Below are 26,861 nucleotides of genomic sequence, written 5' to 3' on the forward strand. Positions count from 1 at the left end.
CGGCTCCATCCCCGGCTCCATCCCCGGCTCTATCCCTGCTCCATCCCCGGCTCCATCCCCGCTCCATCCCCGCTCCATCCCCCGCTCCATCCCCGCTCCATCCCGGCTCCATCCCCGCTCCATTCCCGCTCCATCCCCGCTCCATCCCCGCTCCATCCCCGGCTCCATCCCCGCTCCATCCCTGCTCCATCCCCGGCTCCATCCCCGCTCCATCCCCGCTCCATCCCCACTCCATTCCCGCTCCATCCCGGCTCCATCCCGGCTCCATCCCGGCTCCATCCCGGCTCCATCCCGGCTCCATCCCCGCTCCGTTCCCGCTCCCGCCCCTCAGTCCCCGCGCCGCGGGCGCCCCCTGGCGGCGGCCGGGCGGGGCGGGGCGCGGCGGAGGAAGCGGGGGCGGCGCGCGCGCCGTGTCCCTCCGCGCGGGGCGAGCGCCCAGATCCCTCCGCCGAGCCCGTGGCGGCGGGAGCGGCCGTGGCCATGGCCCGCGGAGCGGGGCCCGCGCTCGCCGCGCTCCTCGCCCTGGTGCTGGCCGTGCTCCGCCGCGCCGAGCCCGCCGCCGGTGAGTGCCGAGGACGCGAGGGGGAGGCTGCGGCGGGGCGCCGAACGCGGGGGGGACCGGCCGCTCCGTGCCGCTCGCCCGCCCCGTGGTGCCGCCGGGGAAGGGCAGCCGCGGCCGGGTGACATCGCGCGGGGGGCCCGGGGCCGCGGCGCTTTGTGCGAGCGGCCCCCGGGGCGGGCGGGCGCGGGGCGCGGGCTGAGCCCCGCGGGAGCCGCCCCGGGCTGCCCGAGCGAGGGATGCGCTGGTCCCGGGCCGGGGCGGCCGCAGCGGGAGAAAGGGGCTGAGCGCCCTTCGCTTCGCATACCTGCGCAGCGAACCTTTGTTGGGGACATTCCTGCACACACAGAGCGAATCTCTGCGTCTCCTCCTCCTCCTGCTAATCAGTCCAGGCGCGATAAAGCCATGTGTGCGCATCTGAGGGAAGTGCCGCTTTTTGTCACTGTTCCCCCTTGCATTATGTGCGAAGCTTGTCTGGGGCGCTGGTTCACAGCCATAACCGGGGGCTTCTGGTGGAGATCTCGTGGCATTTCCAGCAGCTCCTGCTCCCGGAGCGAAGCTTGTGCACTCTTGCACCGCGTTAAAGCTATCGAGGACCAGCAGTCATTGATTGATTGCGTGCCTTCTCATTCCTTCTTTTCACTCCTGAGAGGTTAGATTGGTCTTCAGATGACTTGTGAAGAGTGCAGCGATGGGAGAAACTATTAGTGGAAGTTGTTTAGGGATGAGCAAGCAAGACACTGGTATTTTCAGTACTTTTCTTGTTCAGTATGGTTTTGGAGTGGAAGTCGTTGAATGCGGAGTTTGACCACTTCTTGCTGGTTTGGATGCAGAGATTTGGTCAGTCAATCGATCCGTTTTGACTTTGAAATGGTCAAATTAAAAATGGTCAGTATTTGTCGCCTGGAAGAAATGTTGTTGGGGTCTTTTTCTAGTAACCTCCTCTGAAAGCTGATTTAGTTTTGCTAATATGTTGCAAGCAGGTAGTTGGAGTTTGAAAAAAAAGGTGTTTCACAAATGTGTTTTGGCTAGGTTTGTTCAAAAGGAGAATTAAAGGGTCTTTCAGAGGTCTTAGAAATATGCTTTTGTGGTAGCATGGACTTGTGGTGCATAGTAGCACTGTCATTTCTGGAAATGGCTTATACAGTCCGGTAGGATGGCAAAATACTAATTTTGCAAAGCCTAAATGTCGTGTCCACTTAGTGAAGCTGTACTTTCATACGAACAATTTAGCAGCTTATTGCTGGCCCTTTCCCTGAGGGGCTGAGAGAAGGAGCTGTGGCATCACCTGTTGTCACTTGCCTGGGTACGCATGCCTGAGGTGGTTGAGGTCCTCCCATGCTGCCGAAATTTTTTGCCTTTGTAGTTGAAATCTCTTCTGGTGCTGAACAAAGGCAGAGGTGCCAAATCCAGGCTGAAAGTGACTCCTGTCGTTGTGAGATACTGACCCGCATCTGGTCAGTATCACTCCCTGGGAGTGGGAGCTGTGCCGCGAATTAATGGGAAAGGGAAAGATGAAGTCACCGAAAGGGTATTTTCGGGTGCATGTTCAACTGGCTTGATGCTCTTTTGCAAGAGAGGGCAGGTACCTGATGTCAGCCCTCTTGGTCAATAAACGGGAGGCTCCTGGATGCACGGAGCGCTATGGTTTGGACTACTCAGCCTTGTCTCATCATGCAAGCCCCATGGTGCAGCAACTCGCTTTTCCAGTTTAGTTTTGCAAAGGGCTGCAGTTGAAGGTGCAGTAAGCTGGGGTGGGGCAGCAACACCTGCGCTTTTGGTGAGGGATACTTACCTGATAATTGCTGAGAACCATTCCTTTCTCTGCTGGGAAGGCAGAGGGATCCCGGCTGTCAAGCCCACCCTAATTACCCTGTCCTTAACTCTGGTGCTCTCTCTCACCAGGCTGCTGCCTGCCAGCCCGTGTTTCTAACAGGTTACAATCCATTTTTAATCGGTGCTGTGCTGCCGTGGACTGCAGTTTGAGGTCTTTAGTATTCACCCAGTGAAATTCGGAGGACTTCAGATAACGCTCACAGTGCTGGTCTGCTTGATATGGATTTGCTTATGGGAGAGCAAGTTTGACTTCAGTTTTCGAAGGTGTTGCTACCTATCAGATTTGTTCTTATCAAAGATGCTGATTTAGACTTTCAAATGGGAGGGTTATGAAAATCTGGCTAACTCACGTCACTTTCTGCAGGGCATCACTTAGTCAGATGATAAATACGTGAAGATCCTCCTGCTCATGTTCTCAGGCCTTGCATCCTTGGGAAAGGAGGACTCGCGCCTCTGGTGGCATTTGGCATTTGAATCTCTTTCAGTGGATGGGTTGGGTTTTTGTCAACTTCCACAGCTACTTCCCCCCACCGCTATTTTTTAAAAATTATTTTCTGTTGTTGCACTAAGTGGGTGATACCTTCGGTAGATCCTGTTTGGGTTCTCTCCTTTCCAAAATTGGTGTTTGTGCCATGAGAGAGAATGAGTGTCTGGCCTTCAAACCCGGGACAAGGAGTAGGTGAAAAAACAGAAGCAGGACTCTGGCAGCCTGTTTCTTCTGGGAATCTATCTTAGTTAGCATCAAAACCAAGCAGTTGCAATAGTAGCTCCAGGTATACCATCGTTTCCTTTGAGTTTATACTCTTGGCTAATGACTCTTCAGTGGGGCATCCATACCATGATTATTGTCACCCTTCACTTTGGGACACCTTAGGGTAACATCATTCACATTGGGGGAAAAAGAGCTTTCCTAAGCACGTGTTAAAAAGTCACTTTGTGGATTTTTTTAGGTCTTCAGTTTCTCCAAATTCACTTTGAAATCGTCTCTCCAACAGAAGTTGAAGGCTTGTCTAGTAGAAATAGTGCTTATATCACTCTAAGCAGGGTCATCTGAGATCTGCAGAAATAATCGTTCGTTCTGTTTAGAAAATAGTCTGTTCCTAGGGCACATGTCCTTTTTTTAGCCTGCCATGGGGATGAAAAAAGAGCTTTGTATCTCAAAATGGCACGGGTGCCTGCTGTTTGTCCCATGCAGCAAGCCTTCCTCTCGCCTCCCTGACATCACCCTGGCCAGCTGCAGAAGCGCTGCCCGGAGCAGGCGCTGGGATAACATTTCTGCACGGGCAGACATGCTCAGCGTTCACATTAATAAAGATTTAGTGCTGCAGAATGACAGCAGGAACACTTGGGAGAAGAGGCGAGCATGGCGCCTGCCTGCCAGATTGCCATGGAAACACCAATACCTCTTCAGCTCTTTAATTGCCCTCCCTACATTTTTTTGTTGAAAACTTTTTTTTTTTCCTCCTAACTAAGTGCTTTATGTTGCAGTTCTGGATTTTAGGTATTTTGGCTTTGTTTGGAAAACTGCAAATGGGGGAAGGCAGAGGACAGTAGCTGTGTGGGGAGATGGAGAACATGGTGACTGATAGTCTTTCAAACTGTGTTACAAGCTCATCCTAAATTCAGTATCTATTACAATGCGAGTTTTATCGATAGTTTTTCAGTGGCAGCAGTGTCACAAGAACTGTAGCTGCATCTGATATAAATATCAGTGTTCCTGCAGCTTCCTGGGCCTGAGACCCCAATGATGAAAGACTTCAACTCTACCTGTGAATCTACAGGAGGGTTCCCAGCTCTGTTCTTAGGAGGGTTAATTAGTAGTTTTTGCTGGTCCTAGGTATTTGGAAGAGATATTTGAACCAGATGATGACAGGGCATGGGGTTCTGCATGTCCAAGAGCTTCGTGTAGTCAGATTTGCTCTTCGCAGCCTCAAATGAAAAAAAAAAAAAAAAACAACCAAAAACTGATTAATTTCTTCATGTTTACAGGCTTGTTCTTCTGAAATCCACTTAATTCTTTTCTTTTCAAAGCTGTTTGCACTTGTCTAGAGCATTAGGGAAGGAAACCAGTTTAAATATTAAAGTTTTCTCTCCCAAAAGGTATAGGGTGTTGGTTGAGTGCCTTCACACTTCTCTGAGCTCTGCTTTGCTTCTCAGCTGACGAGTCTTGCATTATCCAATTGATTTCAGGCTTTTGTGTGTAAAAACAGTGGAGATGTCTTAGTCTGATTAAAGCAATTCACTTTACAGACTGTTTCCATGCCCTGTAGACAAGTTTTGTCTTTAACTACTACCCTCAGTGTGTGAAGTGCAAACTGGTCAGCTTGTTTAAATTCCCCAAATATTAATGGTTTCTAAATCTGAGCTGAGTATAAGGCTTTACTGCTTTTTCACAGTAGGGATTTTTACCAGTTTGCTTCCTTCCCCCTCCATGTGCCTGCTGTAGGGTGATCTGTTCTTCAGGAAAAAAAAAAAAAGAAAAGAAAAAAAGAAAAAGCTATTTTCCTATTTTCAGCTAGCTGGTATTTACTAGTGGTTTCTTCCCTGCTATATAATCTCACTGGCACTGTAATCTCTTGAGGTTAGTGAACAGCGTAATTAGTCCTTTGTGGTTTTCCTCCAAAATTTGGTTATCTTTGGGTATTCTCCCCATATGTACAGTGCTGCTTACTCCTTACCAGCTCCTCCAGCAGTTGTGTGTTGTGCTGCTGTGGAAGCATTTTGTCCCTTTCTGCACATGGAGGACCTTCCTACAGAATGTACCTCATGTTTCAGCATTAACTGCTTTTTTCACGCTCTGTTTTTCCTGAAGGGAATCAGCAGCTGTCTTTCTCTCCCTTGGAATTTGAGACCCTCCTTGATTTGTTGTGTAACTGGTGTTTCTGGCCATGCTGATGGTTGTCCTCTTCAGAGCTGATCCACCTCTGACAAGCAGCCCTGAGCATGGGATTTTCCATGCCTCGTCTTGTGTTGCTCTTGTTTGGGGGCTCCAAATCCTTTTTCCTCCTCTCCCTTCGTACATAATGGGTAGCACAGTTGAGCTGACAGGCTGATTCTCATGAATCTCAATCAAGACAGAAAATTCACTGGCTGCATAAAGGTTATAGAAACTTGTTTTGTCCTTTACTTTCTGTCTAGTCTTAAAGGCGATTTTAGCTTTTTTCCTACGTTCAAGTAGGTTGTTTTCACCCACTCCCACAAGAAAGCTTTTGAACCTATGGGCGAGCTTTAACCACATAGGACAAAGGGCTTGGTTCTGAGTTTCTATGAATATAATGAAACTTATGGACAGAAAGAGGAGAGGGGCACATGTAGTGTCCTCCTGAGGAGAAAGCTGTACCAGCAGCTCAGCTGTGTTCTCTGCCAGGACATCGCTCTCCCCTTATTTAAAGTAAAACCTCTGGTCAGAGCCTGCACCTTCTGAAATGCAGGATAAACAACCACAAAGCTACAGGAAATCAGCTTTGTAATGTCTCTTTCTCACAGCATTAATTGTTTTGGTGTTTTTCATACCTATTTCTGCTTGACTTTCTCTGAACTTGTGGGCAAGGAGATTATTGGCATTACTTTCCTTTGGGTAGTTAGAACAAAGCCCTTTCAGGCTTGCTCTGGTTATGGCTCGAGTTCCCTATAGCAAAGTTCTCTCAAAAGCTGAACTTTGACACAACTTCTGATCTTAATCCTACACTATTTCTTTTAAATTTATAGGCCAGAAAATATTTGAATTTATAGTAGGCAGATGACGTATGGAAACCAAATCACAACATCCAGATAATCTTGGCATCATAAAGAACACTGAGGCAGAAACAAAACTTTTCTTTCCCCCCCTAGATTTTAACTGTCTCTTTAGCCAAAAAGAAAAATTAAATCTCAGCATAATTGTGCCCCAGTTGTGAGCTTCAGATTTAGATGTTGAAATTAGCAGCATTCCCTGTCGTGTATCTTGTGCTTGTTTTACAGCAGTGGTTATCTGGTTTTCCTTCTGGCCTTGGAAAATAGTCTTGGTAGGATGTTAAACATCAGGGTAGGGTTTGCATCTCAGTGCAGGCAAGGGTTGGTATGGACCCCAGGCTGGGTAGTATCACTGAAAGTGTTCGTCTTGCCTGCACTCAGGAGCCCTTTTTGAGAAGTCCTTCAGCCTTGGCTGCAGTGACAGCTGGAAATTGGGTGCTCCTTTCTGGAATGGCCTGCCCTCTCCAAGAGAAGCCAGCCTTTTGCAAACCACAGTGTCCTCCCAATATCCCTGTAATACGCCTAAAATTCACGAAGCTAACCTACCTTCTGGCAGGCTATGGCAAGCCCAGAAAGCCACCCAACAAGTCACCATTTCTGTTTGTGTTAAACACAGAAGAAAACTGTCAAAAGCAGCTGTCAGAGCCTTGACAGTGTGCTGATGCTGTCTATATATGGCTTCTGGAAAAGTGGCTTTATCTTTTCAAGGCAAGGCTGCCTTCTCTCATGCTGTACACACCAGAGTATTTCCAGTTCACACAATGCATGTAGCAAAACAAACTTTTAATGCTGGCTGAGGTAGAAGGTAGTTTCTGGCACTTTTTGACTCTTGATCTCAACATGGTAGAGTAGCAGAGAAGTAGCTTTTGAAGTGATTTGTGTTGAAATGCCTTGGTTTTGCATGTGTTGTGAAATTTTTATGAAAGATATAATGAAATACAGGAAGACAGTGCTTTGTGCACAGAAATGCTAATTTTACTGTGAGAACTGTAGTCTTCTATTTCCCTTGTGATTTCTTCTTTTTTTTTCCCAAAAAAAGTCACATGACTCTTTAATACTTATTTTAATATACAATATGGCTACATTTACATTCACTTCAGCTGTAGTTGCATTTCAAAGTATTTCTATTTAGTCTAAAGCTGAAAAAGAAGTATTTTTGTATTTGTTTTCTTAGCTTCTTTCACTACTGAATTACTATAGACAAATATATCCCATTGTCTCTGTGAAAGAACTCTAAAGGCTGGTAGTAGTTTAATGACCTGCTGAACAGCAGTTCAAGGTGGGAATAATTTGTCAGAAACCACAGGAAAATTAATCATTACTTTGCTAAAGCCTCTCTGCTGTGTCTGTATTTGCCCTAGCAAACCAAGCTGGAATCCTTGGTTGGGATCCTTACTGTGACCCTGTCAGTCTCTTGTTCCCCTCGGTGTGGCTGTGCTGGAAGGTGTTTTTGGCCAAGTGCTGGTTAAGCTTTTACTATGTGGGTTACAAAATCAACTGGCTGCTCAGTTCTCACTGGGGACGCGGGTACTCGACGAGATTACAAAATTGTGTTTGAAAGCACGAGCACAAAAGAAATAATCCTCTGAGTATTTGCTTCACTGGCTCGACTGGTGTGAAAAGAATGGAAATTCAAGGTGGTGAGATGAGAATACCAAGGCTGGTTCCCCTCCTGTCCCTCTGAATCGTGGCACAGCTCGCTTTAACCCTCCTGGAGCAGGCTGGGTGGTGGGAGTCGCTGGAATCCCGACACTTTCCCTTGGACACAGAGCAGTTTCTCTTGGACACGGTGTAAGCCAGCCCTGCTAACTAGAGCTAATCTTTGCTGTGAAAACAAGCTGCTGCCGTGTTAGACAGCAGCAGATGAAGTTTGGAGTCAAAGCCGTGTGGACGTTGCGGTTAAATGGGATAGAAATTGTCAGACAGGTGCAAGTCAGGCTGAGTGTTCCTGCCCGCTGTGGGGGGGAATGCCGTGCAAAATCCCTGTTAATATTTCTGTCGCTTAGTAACCCTGACCTCGGGGGTTATCTGAAAGGGGCTCAGAGTGGAATTTTGTTCATTTCCTGAGAGCTCTGCAGAAGCAGCGCCATCCAAGTGCCCCTTTTTCAGAAATCAAGTTAACAGCAGCAAGCATACTTGTATTGTGGGAAACACTGATAATTTTCCCGTGGATCTGGGTTGAATTTAACTGTATTCTCTATAGGGATTGTGAGCGTGAAACGTTCCTATAGTGCCTCGCAGTGCGTGTGACCTGTTTATGTGCTCCAGGGTTATTGAGAAATAACACTTCAAGCCCTGGACTGCAGAACCAGAGTCTGTTCCAAGCTGTCCACTTGCTGGACTGAATTTGGTTGGTTTGCAGGGAGAGCCTAGTGGGACTGCTGTGTTAACTCTTCCAAGTCCCATTCCTTAGTCACCAGCATATCAACCTCAGTGGTGGTTTGCACCAGTTTTCCCTGATGCCCCTTGCTGAGTTTGTACTAAAATTTAGTACCACTCTAGAAAAGGAAATCCATAAATCCATCCTTGGAAAAAAAAGCAGGGGGGCAGTCAGTTCTCCCACAGCTGGCTGGTAAGTGGGCAATTTAGGTGGTTGGACATTATTGGTGACTTTAATTAAGGTTGGTTAAACACTTTCCCAAATGCAATAAGGTTATGGAAAGAGGGTCTGTAAAGGCATGGAAAGGTGTGAGTTTGGGAGAGAGACAGAACTGGAAGCTGGGAAGAGCTTGTGACTTCTTGGTCTGTGGATAAGTTCGGGACAGGACCAAGCTGATCTGGTTCTGAGAGCTTTATCTTGTAGTTTGGTGCAGTTCAAATGGCAGGCTGTGCTCTAAGTGGAATGGCTCAAGTTTTGTGGTTCCAAAGTGCCCTCTGCTCCTGCAGAGTTTCCATCCTTCTGGTCACTTTGGAGTGCTGCTTCGTGTCCCTGTGAAGGGAAAAGCACTTGGCAGAGCTGGAGGTTCCATCAGGACAGACCTCACTAGAGCTTCCTGCAGACTTGGATAAAAACTGGCTGGCCCTGAGCTGTGTCATAATTAATGCCTTTTTTAAAACAGTAGCAAAAACGTCAAGTGTGAGTAACAGAGGATCTCCTTAGAAATACCACATTCTTTGCTGAAAGTTGTCAACTGCTCTGGTGTTTTCCACTTATATGCAAACATGATCCTGTCTGAAATCAGAGGGCCACAACAGTACATGTTGCAGCAAATTCTGGATTGCTGGTGACAATCAGCAGGTCAGCTCATGAGGGACAGATGCCCCTGTTTCAGTGCCTGCTATCCCTAGAGACAGTAAAAAAGAAGGAAAGGATTTGAGACAAAATATTCTGGAAGAAGGCTTAGGAGCAACTGCTTTGTATTTAAGAGAATTTCAGTCCAGAATTTTGATCAAAAAGCAGTAACTGAGGACACTTGACCCAAAGTACGCAGGTGCTGAATGTCTTTGGAGCTTACTGAAATTACTGCACACTTGGCTTTGAAAACCTACCTTCAAGAAATTCTGGAAAGATTTGGTTGCCTGATGAACAAATCAGTATTTGATTCCTCTTTCAGTCTGGCTCTTTTGATGCTGCCAGAGATGAAATTAAACTATGTGATAGTGTCTTTGTTTTTGTTCCAGTCTATAAAATTTTCATTCCCCTGAATACGTTAATGAAGCTTTGACCTGACATGTATTGTAGCTACAGGTTTGATGGTTGTTTTCTTCTTTTCTTTCAGCTCTGCAGTGTATGGATGACTCTAAGCCGTGTGTTAATGAGGGAAAGTGCATTCCATATCAAAATGGTACAGGATATTGCAAGTAAGTTGGTTTCATTTCTAATCAATTTAATTACCTATTTTCTTTCCTTCAGGGCCTTAACGAGAAAGGAAAAGTGATTTTTTTGAGATTTTCTTACAGGGTTCTTTCAGCATAACAGTTTTAGCACATTCTTTTTTGTTTCTTTATAATGCATTAGTTCTTGTGTGCCAGCTTTTTGTAACATAAGAAATCTTTATTATGCATTAGTTCTTGTGTGCCAACTTTTTGTAACGTAAGAAATCTGGGATTCTTGTTCAGCATTTGGGTTTGGATCTTGTCAGTTGGATTTCTTTGCTCTAGGTTGGGAACTGATGCCAAACCCATCATAGAGGTAAACTCTGTACCTTGTTTCCAGACCCACAAGCTAAGCTGAAACTTGCTCTCCATCTTAATAGCTCACCTTGCTTTGTAGAACTCTGGCCTCAATTTAAATATTTTTGAGGTTTTTCAGAGCTATTTTGCACTCTGAAGTGTTCCAATTCCCTTCTACTGCTTGAGAGCAAGTAATACATGTGAGTTGCTAAAACACACTAACAACCCTCCCAACCAAACATCCACATTTGTTTGCATTTTGTAAATGGATTTTGGTAAATGATGACACCCATCTTCACTTTGTTGCTGCATGGGAAGCTCATCAGCAGGAGCTTTGGCAGGGTGTGTGTTATCTGGAGAACATCACATCTATTTAAATGCAGTTCACCTTTCAAACTGCAGTACTTAGATTTTTTTTTTTTTAATAAAGTGCTATTTTGCCAAAAGATGAATCCTCTTTATTTGGCTGGGCTAATTTATTACGTCTGCAATAATCAGATTATTTTCTAGAGGTTGTTTACTACATCAGTTCAAGTTGTGTCATTTTCTAGCATGCTAAGACATTATCTTAGTGCCAGCATTCTTTAAATATTGGTGAATTTTCTCCTGTTGCTTTGGCTTGGCTAACACAGAGCTATGCTCCTCACACTTCTTTACACTTCCATCTTCCTAACCACAACCTTTAGTTCTCTATTAATGTGGTACATAGAGCTCAGCGTACTGAAATTGCACCTGTGGCACACAAAGGGAAAATCATAATCTAATTGGAGGTTCTCTTCAGGTTCAAATCAATACCTGATGTGCAGAAAGGCCACAGAAAAGCAAATATGTAACTTGTTATTCCCTGGAAGTCTCTTTTAAAATTTCTGGCTCTTGCTGGTTCCTAATCTTTTCCTGTCCATGCTTTTATAGTGATGTCAGCTTAAAGGAGCTGCCCTTCTGAAAAGAGAGCAGGAACATTTCTTGCTTTTCACTTGTATTTTAAGACTGAAACAGAAGACAGCTGTCTCCTGTAGGTCTTTCTGATGTGTACTTAAGCATGTTAATCTGGAGCTCAAGTATGTAGGTTGCATAAAGGTAATAAACAAGACTGGTATTGATGTTGGTGCTGCTTTTACCTTCCTCAGGACATTTTCTCCAACTTGCATGCTCATCTTAACCACGTTTTAGCAATTGTTTTTTACAGCCTCTGTTGGTTCATCTGATTAATTTCTGCACTGTTTGTAGTGCAGTTTGGATCTTGACCCATTTCCCTCATTGCAATGGCAGCTTTGACCAGTGTTATGTTTTTTTTTAGCATGCATTTACAATAATAGCGTTGCCTTCCTCCTTGTTGTGCAAAGTGTTCTTGCAAGGTTTTAAACGGACCCCTCCTTCAAGAAACAGCTCAGGTCCTTTGCAGATGCCCTATTAACTGGAAAGGCTATCAAAAACCTGTATACAGAGATTAGTAAGTGTCTTTTAGTTCTGGCTCAAGAACACTTTTTTGCAGAAAGGAAGGAACAAAGTAGCAAAACCCACCTCAGTTTTGGAGTCTCTACCTTTAGCAAGCTGATTCTTAGCATCCTGTTTTGGTTTTAACTGTTTTTTTTTTCTTTCCTGCACTATGAGGAACTCTGAATAGGGGAACTTTCTCTCTGGTTTAGTGACCTAAATGACTTTCTGAATTTTTGATGGTTGTGAGAGTAGAAATGTTTTGCTCAGGAAACTGAATTTATTACTAAAGCAAGTGCCTTGGCTTCTAAGTCTGCAGGATCTCTCAATGATTAGCAGCATCTCCACCCCTTCCACTTTCTTAAAGCTATCTGCAGTACTTCCTTTGCTGGGCAATAAGTTATTATAACTGGCTCTCTTCCTCTTTCTGTATCTGCTCTTGGCTGAGTTGTTTGTTGTAGTGTGTGGTCGGGTCCTGTCAGTCTGGCTGTCTCCTAGGTGAACTGCTGAGGGAGAGCCTGCATCAGCAATAACCAAATGTGATAAGATGTGAGTAAGCACTGATAACAAAGCACCTAGTCTTGATGTTTGGCCCAGCAGTGGATGGCAGCATATTGCTGAAGCTGCTTCCTGTGAAGATCCTGTAGCATCTACTCAGTTGAAAGAGACAGCTGCTTTCCTGCTAAGAAACATCCATGGTGGTGTATCTGGCATCTGTTATGGGAACAGTGATTGTGACCCCTGTGAGGAAGCTGGGGTTGGAGCTTTATCAGATTGCTCCTGCGAGTGCCCTTTAAGCAGCTCTGTTCCCCTGGTGACGCTGCTAGCCCATGGCTGTCATTCTGTGGCACTGCTCGATAAAGTTATGACCTCCTCTGACCTTGATTTTATATTTAGAAAATTACACATTCCTGTGTTTGCAACTTCCAAAGACAGATTGTTTTTGTGTGTGAGAGCTCTTTTCTACATTCATTCAGTGACTCTCATAGTGAGGATGCAGGCCTTATTCCACAGAATATGTCTGTATCTGCAGCAGCACTGAAGGGGATCTGTCCTTCCAAGCTTTCTTGGTCTTGCTTTGACAAAAGGCAGGCTCATTTTGGAGTTTGGCTTTGCTTTGCACTGTGATGGGTGGGGTTTTTTTTTTCCCTCATAGCCTCTGTAGGTAGCCTTTTACACTCTGCAGTGTCAAACATGAAGGAACCTTCTTGTATCCTCTCATATCCAAGGAGAAGCAGGGTAACAGTTCCTCGTTGTTTAATGCCGATTGTGACCATCACAGCAAAGCAATATCTTGTCTCTCTCCTGCTGGATGACTGGGAAGCAGTAGTGGGAAGAGTCCATGGGACAGTGCAGTGAACTTGCAGTGTTTCTGCAGTTGCAGCAGGCTGGGGAGGAAGGTGTGGGCACAGGGAGCTGTTTCAAGGACAAGCAGAGCAGAGATCTTGGCATCGCTGCCTGCTGTTTTCTGAGCATGAGGATCTGCTCCTCTGCAGGTGGATGCAGGATGGGCAGCGCCTCTGCTTGGAATGGGGCAAGACCCTTGAGCAGGGAGGCTCTTAACTGATTTCCCCATGTTCCACCAGCTGTGGCCTCTCCCAGCTTCCCACCCCAGTGGCAGGGAGCAGAAGCAAGACTGTGCCAGGGAGAGAAGCAGAAGTGGGAAGGGACTTGACACAGGGGTGCTGCAGGGCTTAGGGAGGAAACTGGGCCTTGCTACTTCTTGTGCTTGGCGGGCTTTGAGGACTGAATTTTTGACCTTAGGGTTGTTGCAATTTGTGTATCCAAAGGGATAGCTGTAGCTCTGTGAAACCAAGTGCTGCTTTAACACTGAGGTCTTCTGTTACTCCTGATGGTGTCAAAAACCTCGGAGCTGTGCTTAGTCAAATGGGGGCACTGGAGTGCCAAGAGGACAGTCTCCTGCAGCACATCCTTTCCTGCCCCAAGCTGCCAGGGTTTGTACAGCTTTGTGTGCCTTTGTCTCTTCAGTGAGCAGTTTCTCTCACTGTGTGCTGAAGTTTATGCACCTTTTCCATGGCATGATACAGTTTCTGCGTCTTATGTGTAGACAGGCAACAGGAGGACCTCCAAAAAATGCTAAACTCAAAGCAGCAATGGCGTGGCCATTAGGGGCTTCTATCTTAATTTTAGCTGCCAGTAACTTCAACTCCCTTACAACGTTTTTGACCTACCTTTCCTTCAAGATGGACCTTCCTAAAGGAATTTTAACTTGTATTTAAGAGGACTTCTGGGGCTGAAGGCAAGCTCCAAGAACTGCTTCTGAGACTGCAGCTGATATCTGCTTAGGATCTGTCTCGAGAGACTAATCACTCCTAGACTAGTGAATGGGGAATACCCATAGGAGACCTTGTAGCAGGATGAGGTCTGAGAGTTTTCCAGAAGAGGCTAAATGCAGAAGATGAGAAGCTGTCCCTTTCTGAGAATGGTCTGCCCTTTTCTGTTTCCTTCTGTCTCCTTTCAGAAGTTAAAGGAGACCCTTGAGACCAGGGCAGAGGAAAAAGGGGAGAGTACATGCACTGCTAGCCTAGATTCTGGGAACAGAGTAGTGATTTTCAGTCATAATTTTTTATTGTGAGTTACCTGTGTGCACCAAAAGCTCTTTAGAGCTCTGATGGGCAGGAAAATCTGAACTAAAGCATGTCTGTTTGGACTGTGGCTGCTGTTGCTGCGTGGGGCACTGTGGAGTGGCTCTCTGCAGAGGCACTTTCTGTGGGCTGGGAACAATAGCTGTGTGCTGCTTTAAAGGCAGGGCAGGGAGGCCGTCCCATCCCATCGCTCGCATTCAAAGTATGACGCATAAATGGGCGCCTTGAGACATGGGAAGGAGCGTTTGTAAAGCTAACCAGAGAATCCTGTTCTCCCTCCCGAGAGGAGGTGTAGGTGTGGGAGTCAGAACCTGGGAGCCAGAGGGAAGTCTGGTTAAAATCTGTAACAGAATAGCTGGGACCCTTCTCGCCTTAGTCATCAGACGGAATTTTTTCCCCTCTTCGATGAAGCATCTTCCAATCAAAGTGGAGGGAGTGTTGGGTTGGAGGGGGGAGAGGCAGGACTATGAGGAAATGCTTCCCTTCGCTTTTTAAATTAAAACCATCTGCTTTCTTCTGTGCATCTCCAGATGATATCATGGGCCTAAGCAGAAAACTCCCATGAAAATCAAACATCTGGAAGTCTGGTTAAAATTGTCTATAAGGTGCATTTGAAGAGACTGTCTTATGAATATGCCCAGGCAGACATAGTACAGCAGATGAGGAAGTTTTTCCAGCAGACCAGACATATTTTCCAGAAGTCTATTGAAAGCAGGAGAGAACTAAGTTTTGGAGGGTAACTTTGGTGTAGTTGTGTGGCAGAAGAGCCAAAAGTACAGCTTTTGTAAGTCTTCTACTTTGATTTGCAGCATGAGGTTGTTAGAATGAATGAAGCTCTCTGGATTTGTGGATACTTCAAATTTGGATAAATACCTTTGTTTTGTTTCTATGTCTCTTGTTTAGCTCCATGAGGGCCTGAGCTAAGGCAAACGCAGGCTGGGGCTGAAAAGGAGGAGGGGAAAAAAAAAAAAAGAGGCTGAGCTCTAAAGTATTTGTGCTGGAAAGTAGCCCAGAGAGAGTAAAGGAGAAGCTTTAATTAGAAGCAGCTGCATAGCTGATGCAGCCCACAGGACATTTTCCCATTTCAAACTCTAGCTTTCAGAAATCATGATTTGAATTAAGTTGTATGTGAAATTTGTTCTTAAAAGATTAAATTCCTGTTGAAGTAGGCTGAGACCTCATGTGCTTCCAGAAAGTGCCAGAACAAACTTCGTCTTCCTCTTTCTTTTTCTGAGTGTTAAATGGAAAACTGAGGAGAAACAGTGGCTTTTATTTGGAAAAGATTTGGTTTCCTGTTCTGATCATGTCATTTGGAGCTGACACAAGCTGCTACAATTTTAAGCTGCTCTGTAGACAAGTGGAGTTTTTTTTCCTCTCCTAAAGAGAACTTAAAAGAGTAGGTTGGGATGAGAGCAGAGCAGGGGTGGTGGGAAGCTGGAGCTGCTGTTGAGTTTAATCATATCCTTTTAAAAAGTCTGGACTTATATTGCGTGTTTTCAGTGTTTGCCTCTGTTCTTAGAGAAATGATGTGGAGCCCAACATGAATCTGGAGCAAATATTTGCAGTTTTGTCTACACCAACATTTAGAACTAATTTACTAGTATTTGTGCCTAGAAATGTTTTTGACAGGAGACATGGTTGAAAATCTGGACTGTAGGTTTTTTGTTCTTTAACATTCAAAAAGGATTGCACTGAATTGCTGGAGGGCAAAATCGCATCACTCTGTGACCAAGCACTTCTCTGGGAGGAGAACAAAATGGTGGGTACAAGGGCTGTGGATACCTGACCTACCATCTTTCCACAGGCAGGCATGTTCCTCTTTTCAAATAAAAAGAGCTCAAGTTAAAGAGGTTTTGCTGTTCCCTGTTGGGAGCACTCCCCCATGTTTTTCTGATTAGCCTCAGAAGATAGCAGAACAAGCCCGGTCTTGGAGTGCTCTTCAACTTTGTACCAGAACATTTGTGTACAAAATGCTGGGCTGTTTGTTTGTGGGTGATGGTTGTCTCAGAGCACATAGCTCAACTTTCCTTTTAATTCATACCAGCAATAATCTTAATCAGTGTTTAGGCTCTCTTCTCCCTCTCGTCTAGGGGCAACAGCCAAATGCACCTTCCAGCATCCCCGAGTGTTAGGGATTGGAGAGAAGACATATTTGGAGGTTTATTTACTTGTGGACAAAACATGAGATGTTCCTCTAGACTTTCTGGTTTGCTTTACAGCCATTCAATGAAAAAGCACTGTAGACTCTGAGACTGAAGTTCAGCTTGTCTTGCCACAGCCATGGGCTGCACACTGGTGTCCAGAGACACGACTTGGCGGTGGCTGCCCAGCCGGGCTGTGAGCAGAGGCAGAGCTCTGTGAGAGGCAGAGTCTGTGAGAGGCAGAGCTCTGTGAGAGGCAGAGCTCGCAGAGCTCCGTGCCGTGGGAGTGGAGCCGTGCTCCAGCTCCTGGCACAGCCGTCCCTGCTGCCTGCCAGATCTCGGTGTGATCCAGCTCCTGCACAGCCCTGCTGTAGCCCGCTGGCGTTTGGCCTGCTTTCCAACCCAAAGCAAGGAGAGATCTTGGATGTTGAAGGAAGCCTATATAGCCCATGTGGTTTAGGCCCAGAATAGCCCAGGACTGCCTCTTGTGTGATGTGGCTGTGGCTGGCGCTGACCCACAGCCTTGGGATGTTACACTAAGGATGGCACAGGAGGCAGAGGATATTCTGCATTGCTACTGTCTCAGGATTTGCTTTCTGTGACTTTATTAATTCTGCCTTGTCCTGCAAAATCTCTCCTTTCATGTCTGCTCTTGGGTATGAAGTTGAAAGTATTGAGGTATGGTGAGAGGGGCTTAATTTGGGTGTGGGCAATGGTAAATTACCATTATGCACGTATGACTTTCCTGCTTTAGACAGATGGCTAAATCTGGTTAATACATTTTAACATGAGAAAAAACAGTTGTGGTCATCTAGTAATGACCCCTTGCATAACTTGGATAATAACCTCTCTGAATAGCTTTGTTTGAACTAGCGTGCATACTCTCCCTGAAACAGCCAATCCTGGTGTTCTTTTAAACAAGCATGAGTGGTGGAGAAATTCCACTACAACCTTAAATGCGTTGTTCCAGTTGTTTCTCTCCGCTGCTGAGGGACTGTGTAAAAGTCTGTGTCTGAAAATAAAGATACTACCCTATTTCTAATTTTAGTTTATCTAGGTTAAAGTTTTAAATGCTCAGTTCTGTTATCCTGGATCTTGTAGATTGGGAATTATTGTTAAATCCATATTTCATAGTGGACACTTAGAGATTTTGATTAACTATTTGTTCCCTTTTCCCTTTGCTAAATAGACTGAGCCACCTGAGCTTTTCATTGTGGCCAGAGTTTTTTATTAACCATTACTGTTGGCTTCTTTGAGTTAATTTGAGCTCTCCCCTCTTAAAGAGCAAAACCCAGAGCTGATGTAGTGGCTGTACCAAGCACTTGTCAGATGTAGCATAATCTCATTTATTCCTTCTTGATATTTGCCATTTGTACATGTACAGCATACCCTGGCCAAACTGTCACGCTAGGAATTCACATTTAGGTGGCTGTTAGGAATCCCCAGAGCAAGTATATTATTCCCAGCTCAGTTTCCTGTTTTGGAGGGGATGCACTATATGTTTTGTTTCTAGATGTATGACTTTGCAGTGCTAATGTGCATTTTGGGTGCTGACTGCCTTGTTAAGCGTGTTGCTACTCTATCAACAACTTGTCTTCTCTCCTACCTACATATTTGACCACCGTTGATGTTTTCCATTGTTAATAATCAATAGATGTGTTGAATAACATAGGAACAAAGGCAGATTCTTATAGGATTCTGTTTACCACAACTTCACGTCCATTCTTTGATTTTTCAACTAATTTTTAGAGCCTGTCTGGTTAGTTGTGGGGTTTTGTTGTGATGTTTTTTGGGGCTTTTTTTCATGGTGATGGTTGTTGCTGTTGATGTGGTTTTGCTTTTTTCTTCCTCCAATCTACCATATGCTTTTAAGTGCATAAGGAAAAAAAGCAGTCTCTTTACTCTTAAATTCCTGCTTGAGGACTAGAGACTTTGTATATTTCTAGCTGTTGGAATCTCCTCCCTTCAGATATGAGTAACTCACTGATTTAATAATTACCCCTTTCCTGATCTGGAACACAACCTATCTAATGTTCATCTCTGGTTTTTTTGTTTGTTTTTTGTTTGTTTGGTTTTTTGTTTGTTTGTTTGGTTTTTTGTTTGTTTGTTTTTTACAGTGAAATATGTGTTCTCATGGGCTGTCTCTTGGGTTACTCACCAGTTAGAGCAGGCAGCTGTGCACTACAGAAAGAGCTGCAAGGGCACAGTCCTGTGTGTTAGGTGTTATTTTTATCCAGCATGTACCCTTGCAGCTTTCTGCTACCTGATAGAAGCAAATGGACCTGGGGGCCACAGAGGTGGGCTTTGCAGGCTTGCTTGCCTGGATCCTCTGTCTCTGGAAGTTAAATGGTAAATCTGTAGTACAAAGGCGAGTTAAAAGATGGATTACAGCTGACAAGCGTAGTCAGACTGTATTGACATAAGTTTAGGTTAGAGAGAAGTAACTGCAATTATTCTGCAGTTGGAGATCTTTGTATAAAACACTGCCCTGGCTGTAGATAGTGTGTGTGTACTCGTTTTTCTGTGGGAGACAGAGGAACAATGACCTTGTCGTTAGGGTGCTCGCCAGGGGCGTGGGAGACCTGACTGCAGTGCTTGTGTTGCTATTTGAGTGCAGGCTGCAGGCAGTCCCAGTCCCAGATGCACTTATCAGCATGAGGATAACAGTGTATTCCTGTCTCACGGGAGCCTTGTGGAGAAAGAGCTGCTGCAGATCTCCAGGTCCCCAGACACTGCATTTGCACAAGGTTTATAAATATTCTTGGAAGATGGATAATACCTGGTGTTAATGCCTTATTAAACGGCTTGATTTTCTTCTAGAAAAGCGTGCTCGTTAGCATGGAAGTAGGTGCAAGAAATTGTTACTCAGCAGTTCTTTAACACTTAGGCTTTTACTGAAGTTTTGAAGGGAAGTGCAAAAATGAGGTTCTGCATTTGATACAGCCCTGATTGAATGTGGTATTTATTTTGCAATGAGCGATTTCACCATTTGCACTTAAGTTTTCAGTGGTCTCATTTCAGACAGTGCCACAGGAAGTCCCTGTTACACGTGTGACGTCAGCCTTTAGGTTTGTTAGTGTCACCATCAATTAGGGCAAACTGCGAGACTTGGTGGTCATGGGATGTCATTCCTGGAATCTTCCCAGAGCAGCAGGGCTTCAGGTGGGACCGCTGCACTTCATTTCTCCTCTCTTGCAGGTGTCGAGAAGGCTTTCTTGGAGACTACTGTCAGTACAGAAACCCCTGTGAGAGCAATACCTGTAAGAACGGGGGAACCTGTGAAGCTGCATCCCTGATAGGAAAACCAACCTGCAAGTGTGCTCCAGGATTCACAGGGGAGGAATGTCAGTACTCAGAATCTCACCTCTGCTACGTGTCCCAGCCCTGCCTTAACGGAGGCACTTGTCACCCCCATGGCCAGGATACGTACGAGTGCGTCTGTCTCCCAGGTTTCACAGGTGGGCTTCTGCATCTCTGCCTCCAGACCCCCTCCTTTGGGAACAGCTTCACCCTGGAATGTTCTGGGGCAGTTGTAATATGCTCTCAAATTTTCTAGCTCCAGCACAGGAAATGAGAGGAAGTCTAAATGACTTCATGACCAAAAAAAGCAAAGGGGAATAGGGAATCAGACTCCCGACCCTTTACACGTAAGCAGAAAAATATTTGGATCTTGTGGGGTTGTCCACATGGGAAAACTGAATGCAGAAACTACTCTGGAGTGGCTGTTACACTTTGAATTCAGAGTCTGGTTTCTAGAAAAAAAAAAAAAAAAAAGGCGAATCTGGCCAGCAAAATCTTTCTATGGGAAAACAATATTTTGATGCTGGAGGGGAAGCATGGAAATTTATGCCTTTCACTGTTGAAGGGGAGGTCAAAGAAGAATGACTGTCAGTGTGTGTAGTATGACTTCAGGTCATTTTTATAAATCACAACATTCTATATCTTGCTGCAACCTGGTAAATGACTTTGTACTGTAACCACAAATTCATTTCCATTTCAGGTATAATATGGTAAAATGCAGACATCAGTTTTCTTGTAGTAATGTAAAGATTTCATTCAGTAGTAATTTTGAGGCAGCGTAAAAGAGATATTGTTTTCTATAGAAATAACTTTTTGTCAATCTGCCTTGATTTCCTAAAGGAAAGGAATGCCAGTGGATTGATGCCTGCACATCTCAACCTTGTGCCAATGGAAGTACGTGCACTGTGTCTGGAAATAAGTTCTCCTGCACCTGCCTGGCGGGCTACACTGGCCAGAGGTGTGAGACAGACGTGAACGAATGTGCCACGCCAGGCCTGTGCCAGCACGGTGGCACCTGTGTCAACCTTCCCGGCTCCTACCGCTGCCAGTGCAGGCTGGGCTACACGGGCCACCGCTGCGAGAGCCCCTACGTGCCCTGCTCCCCGTCCCCCTGCATGAACGGGGGCACCTGCCACCAAACCAGTGACTTCACCTTCGAGTGCAACTGCCTGCCCGGTAAGGCTCCAAGGAGCTCGGGGCTGTGCCTGGGTCCTGCACTCCTGTCTGCTCTTCCAAAGAACTTCCCTCGGGGTTTCTGTGGGGTGTGTGGGCAATGTCAGGTGCAGGGGAGAAGTCTCGGCAAGGTGGGGAGCTCTGTAGGGTGTTAATTTCTGAGTGCCAGGATTTCAGGACACAGAAAGGAAGGAAGGGGAAGGCGGTTAGAAATTACAAATTTCTTTGGAGCCCAGTTAGAGTCGGAGAATCAATCAGGTAAAGACTACGAGGTAGAGTCAAGGAGATTAGGGTGGTATCTCATAACTCCCCTTTGGAATGTGAAATTCCACTAATGTAAGCTTCTGCAAGTATATTGTTTTGTGTCAGTAAAGGTCTCAGTGAACTTCAGTGTTTGAAGATTGCACGTGTCTTTTTCCTTCTCCATCTGTAGCCCTAAGACACACTAAGTTCTATTCTCTTATTTTTTTCTTTTTTCAGTTCCTCCAAATCTAACAAGATATCAGTTCCAATTCACCACACCCTTTTTGTCTCCAGATAAATTTTGACTGCTTGTTTTCTGATGCTGTTAGCTGCCCTGAGTTCATACACAGTAGGGGTGATGTGCTAGCTCAGGATCAGGGCCTGCACTGGTTTTGTGTCACCTCTACAAGTGGCCATGTGCCACCTGGTTGGGATGCTGATCTCATCCTGTCCTCTTCCCTATCCACTTGTCAGCCTTGACCACATGGCCCTACTAGTTGTCTTTGCATATTCAGGGTATTTTTAGGCTGATATTTTTTTAACTGAGTAATTCAACTCCATGGGAAACTGACTGTTTGGAAATGCTTTTGACTAGACTTCCTACTTGAGTGTATTGCAGTTTGGCACACACAGGCTCAGTGTGTGGTAATCTAGAGCAGTAAACTCTCTTCCCTTAAGCATGTCTCTATTGTTATTTATGTGAAAGATGCAGCTACCTTATACTGTTTGGGATGAATATAGAGTGGCTGTGTTCTCATGAGGATCATCTGGATTCACATGTCTTTGTGGAAAGGGCATTTAGAACTTGTAAAAACTGTTCTCTTTTTGGAAACCCTTGTCTTGAGGTGTTGGCTTAAATGACCATAAACATACATTGCCTACCTTAGTGTCTGCAAAACAACTTTTTGGGTTGTCTGAGCGAGCATGTGACTTTGAAGAATTTTGTAAAGTCAGTCTAAAAGTAGAAAGATGGATCATTATTTTTGAAAGTGATTATTCTCATGCTTGGAGGGAGAGTGCTTTGAAAGAGTCTTTGAAAATGCAGTATCTTAACTAGCCATTGCCCTGGAGGAATTTATTTTTTTCTGTTTTGCCTCTTTTTAAAATGAAATTATAAACCAAGTATCTCCGGATTAACAGTCTTGTCCAGAAATTCAGAATTTCGTCTTGTCCAGAAGTTCAGAATTTCGTTTAAAGGCAGCTCTATTTATCCAGTTCAAGGACTTTAAGGCTTCATGCAGGTGCAGTATGGTGGGAGGAAGAAGAGAGATGAAGTTGGAAGGACTTGATCTTGTCAAGCTGATGAGTTTGCTTTAGAAATTCTCTTGCAGGGGCACGAGACTGAGTAGGAGCAGATTTTCCCTTAGACAAGTGTGTGGGCTGGCTGAAATACGGTCAGGAAATGGAAATGAGATTACTATAGTAACAGTTACACACCTACACTCCTCACACGTTTTGGATTATTAGCTGTCTTTTTTGACTTGTTACGCAGTGTGTATTGTGGGGGTGAGTTAATGTGGCTCTGAGAGCCTTTACTTTTCTATTTCCTGTATTTGTTTAAGTTGGCCATGCTGTTTTTCTAGCTTGATTTTTTTTTTAAAACCAGTCATTTGAAAAACCAGCAAAAAAGGGAGCTGGTGGAGAGGCCCAAATGCTTACATTAAACTCTGATAAAGGCAGGGCACCCAGCCATTTCTTTCCCCCCCTTAGTGCAGAGCATGCAGAGCAGAATTTCTGAAGTGTTGGAAAAGGTTCTGTCTGGGAAGGAAAGGTCAACAGAAAGAGAAGAGAAATGGTGGCCTGTCACGCCTGGGGAGGATGTGAACAAGGCCTGCTCCTCTAGAAACAGTGCCAAGATTATGGACGAGAAATTCCACTTGAGACTCCCTCTCTGAGTTGGAGCAATGCCGATGATACTGTGACTATAAATGGAATTGCTCTGGCCCTTCTGGACTGCCTTAAGATGCTGCCATCACTGAGTGTTCTGGCACAGAGGCAGGAGGCAGTTACATCTCAAACTGCTGGAGTGGTTTTTGATAGGATTTTGCATCTTGTGATCTGTAAAAGTACTTTGAAGAAACTGTGCCCAAGCAATAGTTTAGGCATAATTAGGCTATTACTGCACTGGCCTTGAAATGGGCTCTTGTTTCCTGTAGATGTTTCCTTCTTAGCTTTTCAGTGAGTTTAATCTATTTGTAAATACAGATAGGTGAGAATGAGAGCTTGAAAAAGTAGGGAAAACCTAGGACCTGGAGCTGTGTGTCACAGCAGCTTTTTCTACTGTCACACAAGTACTCTGTGTACAGTGTAGTCCAGCTGCTATTTAAAATTCCCAGGTTCCCATGTCACTTGTGGATGTACGCAAACAAATCCTGCATTAGGTAATCCATGAAGTCATGTGTGTTAAGTCAGCATTTGGTGGCAAGCATCAAGTGAAGTTACATATATACACTACTGGTATTGCATCTGTCTGGAAGGTAACCTCATTTTTTATCCATTTGGCTTAATAATTTTTCCTCTGGGCTTCGTTGATTTAGGTAGGAACAAGATTGTAGGCAAGTGAGCATGTTAGGTCAGTCATAACAGTGTAGTAGTGAAAAAAAAATTCCTTGTAGGAGGTGTAACCTGAAGCATTAGCAACTCCTTTGAATATAAGAATGAGCTAGTAGTTATAAATATTTGACAAAAAAGGACTTCATTTGGCAACTAACCTTTAATGGAATGTAAAACAAGTCAATAGAGGAAGTTCTTAGCTGGGAAAGTGATTATTCATTGTTATCCATCAAAATAATTACCCATTAACTAAGATAAGGACCCTAGGGAATTCCAAGGGCTTGTTCAGGAAGCGATCTGTCAGGCTGGAGCAGCTGTTTGTGAGAGCTGCAGCACTTCCTAGGAAGAGGAAGTAACCTCACCGTGTTCCTGGCTGAGTGTCACGCCGTGCCACCATGGGGAATGTCACACACGGAGCTCAGCTGGGCTTTGGGGATCAGCACCTTCCCCTGAGCTCTGAGCTGCTCCTTGGCTGCAGCCCTGGGGTTCTAGCTGAGCTGGGTGCCCCTCTGCTCCAGATGAGCAGCCCAGATGCTACCTGGAGTTGTCCAGCTTAGTTTTAGCTCTCTGCATCCCTGATTCCTGTCAGCAGGCCCTAAGTCTGGAAATAACATGACATTTTTCAGACAAAATTTCCTGTCCCCAGTACTAACTGGCCCCAAAACCAGCCTAGAAAGTCTGAGGTGTAATTTATAGGTTGAAATAAGGCTAAAGGACTAAGATTTGGAGGGAATTGGATCGGATGCTCTGCAACAGGGTGGAGATTTCAGATGACATAGGAATAAAGTTATCTGCTTGTGTCAGTCTGTGTACTAGGGGAAGAACAACATGCTGTTAGCAGTGGGAATGCTTTTCCCCTTGAGGTTCTCATTCCTTAGTTTGATGTGCTTTGAGATACAGAGCAAAAGTCAGGACATGGATTGCAAACTGCTCTCATGCAGGGAGCAAACACAGGACAACATGTGGGTCCCAGCACAGGGGGGAGCAGGAAACAGTGTCAGGTGTCCAAATACATTAAAACAGTGAACTCTGTGGTTTTCTGGAAGAGAGTCAGGTTATATAACTGCAGAATTAGATCCTGGGACCCAGCTAGAGAGAAGCTCACATATCTCAGAGCAGCTCTTTGGTAGTATAACTGGTTAAAATGTGAAAATATACAACGGCTTGGTGAGATTTTAGTAGGGGGGTGACTTCCATGCTTTATTCTGCACATAATTAAGCCTTTTAAAATTTGTGTGAAGTACAGTGAGAGAGTTTAAATGCCTGCTGTCAGAAATTTGCATATTAGAAAGTGGGGCTGGTCTTCATATTAGACAAACCGAAGAGATAAGAACTTAAACCTTTTGTCTTTGTGGTTGTGGGTGTATTTCCATGCTGATCACGTGCTGGCATGAGTGCAATATGTGGTCAGTGGGATGATTCCTCCCAAGTTGAAACACAAGCTGATAGGACACCCCTATGTTTTATAGCTGAGCCTTTGCTCAAGCTTGGTAGCTTTATACACTTTTAAACATGGGGATCTAAAGCTAATTGTTTTCCCTTATGGTTGTTCCTCAGCAGCGTTTGCCAGGAATGTGCTGCTGTAATGCTTAGGGCTCTGGGAAAGCATGTTATGTTTCATCTTTGTTTTAAGCTTCCCTACTGTCGGAGAATTTCTGGGATCTTGGGTGGAGGTTGGAAGGGCTTTGAAGGGATGGAGTGATGTTGAAGGTCTTGTAGTTTTGGGGTTTGTTTTGTTTTGTTTGCTTGCTTGTTTTGTAATGTTGAGTCTGTTGTTCCTTGCTGATGCTAATGCACTTGTGACAGCTTGGAACTTCCCAGCTCTTCTGTAGAGCTGGAGAAGTTCAAGAGATGGAAATGCACATGAATCACCTCCAGTCTCTTGAGAGCAGCAGTAGTCTGGAGAAGCTGGCTCAGAGCTTTATAGTCTCCATCTCATCTGCCACACAGCACGATCTGTGTTGGACCAGATGCTACTGAGAGGGTCTGTGTGACTTGACACAGATGTTATGGAAGCGTCTGGAGCAGGGAATCAAAAGTAGAGGGGTTGAAGCATGATTTTGGATGAGAGAACTGTGTCATCTTAATATTGCGTTCCAAAGCAGTGAAGAGGCAGAGCTGGTGTTTTAAATTAACATGTGTGCTCTGGAATCATTTACTTCATCCACATTAGCATGCATTCCACTTGTGCTTTGATAAATAGCTCTCTCATCCAGCAGAAATTGCAGGTTTATTTAATGAAGCATGAAATAAATCAGCAGAGGAAATCAATGGGAAGACACATCACTGACAGCTCCCTTCCCTAATGTCCCCACTTCTTTTTTCAAAAGGAGAGGAGCTCTAGCAAGACTATTTTGTCAGTGTGTTCATTAGGAGCCTGGATTTTCACTGGGGAAGGGTATCTGATTTCTTCTGCTTTTCAGGCAGGGCTTAGTAAGTAAGCATCACTTGGGTGGTGTCTGATTTGTTGATTGACTGACTTGTCAGTCACTGAAGAGAGCCAGATCAGGACTTTAGAAACTCCTTTTCAAAGGAAGGACTTTTCTTTGAGGTATCCAAGGCAGACTGTGCTGAGGTATCCATGAATTGAATGCCAGCACATTTTTTGCCATGGGAAAAACTTGTCCTGGCTGATGCTTGGTGGGCAGTGTAAAGTTATCTCATGGTAATCGAAATGTCTTGGTCTTCACTTTGTTTGCTTTGAATGACAGTGCTCCTCAGTCACTTAAAGAGAAACTCCTCAAGTCCTTGGGGTTGTGAAAGCACAGTTGGCCATCTACCCATGGTGGAAGTGTTTTAACCGTGTCACCTGACCCGCATGCTATTAGCAAAGGCATTCACCAAAGTCGTGCTAGGTGGGGATTCATCAGGATTAGGTGAACAGAGCAAATGTTTAAGAAAAAGAAAAGGAGGGGAAGCTGCGTGAGGGGTGAATTCTCTTCAAAAGGGATTGGAAGCCCTTTTCAGCCTGCTGTTGTTTCTGCTTTGTCCAGGTTTCGAGGGGAGCGTCTGCGGACACAACGTGGACGACTGCCCCAACCACAAGTGCCTGAACGGGGGTGTTTGCGTGGACGGGGTGAACACCTACAACTGCCGCTGCCCGCCCCAGTGGACAGGTACGTCCTGGGGGACCAACCGGGGTGGTGGCCCTGCCCTCCTGCCCGCAGGCAG

At 45.1% G+C, this 26,861-nt stretch overlaps 1 protein-coding gene across 2 annotated transcripts in view; it reads left to right on the forward strand.

Annotated features, from left to right (window-relative positions):
• Nucleotides 1-391: 391 nt before the first annotated feature.
• The window catches only part of NOTCH2 (notch receptor 2), an 83,703-nt gene continuing 57,233 nt past the window's right edge, over nucleotides 392-26,861 (forward strand). The window contains exons 1-5 of one of the 2 annotated variants that reach the window (XM_030279763.4): nucleotides 392-562; nucleotides 9,847-9,928; nucleotides 19,620-19,879; nucleotides 20,562-20,897; nucleotides 26,684-26,806. In XM_030279763.4, the coding sequence (XP_030135623.2) occupies nucleotides 481-562; nucleotides 9,847-9,928; nucleotides 19,620-19,879; nucleotides 20,562-20,897; nucleotides 26,684-26,806 (883 nt within the window). In that variant the 5' untranslated portion in view covers nucleotides 392-480. The remainder of the gene's footprint in view (nucleotides 563-9,846; nucleotides 9,929-19,619; nucleotides 19,880-20,561; nucleotides 20,898-26,683; nucleotides 26,807-26,861) is intronic. The other variant, XM_041717742.2, reaches the window with a different exon arrangement.

Source organism: Taeniopygia guttata, chromosome 8 (assembly GCF_048771995.1).
Source record: "Taeniopygia guttata chromosome 8, bTaeGut7.mat, whole genome shotgun sequence".
In the NCBI taxonomy this organism is placed as follows: Eukaryota; Metazoa; Chordata; class Aves; order Passeriformes; family Estrildidae; genus Taeniopygia; species Taeniopygia guttata.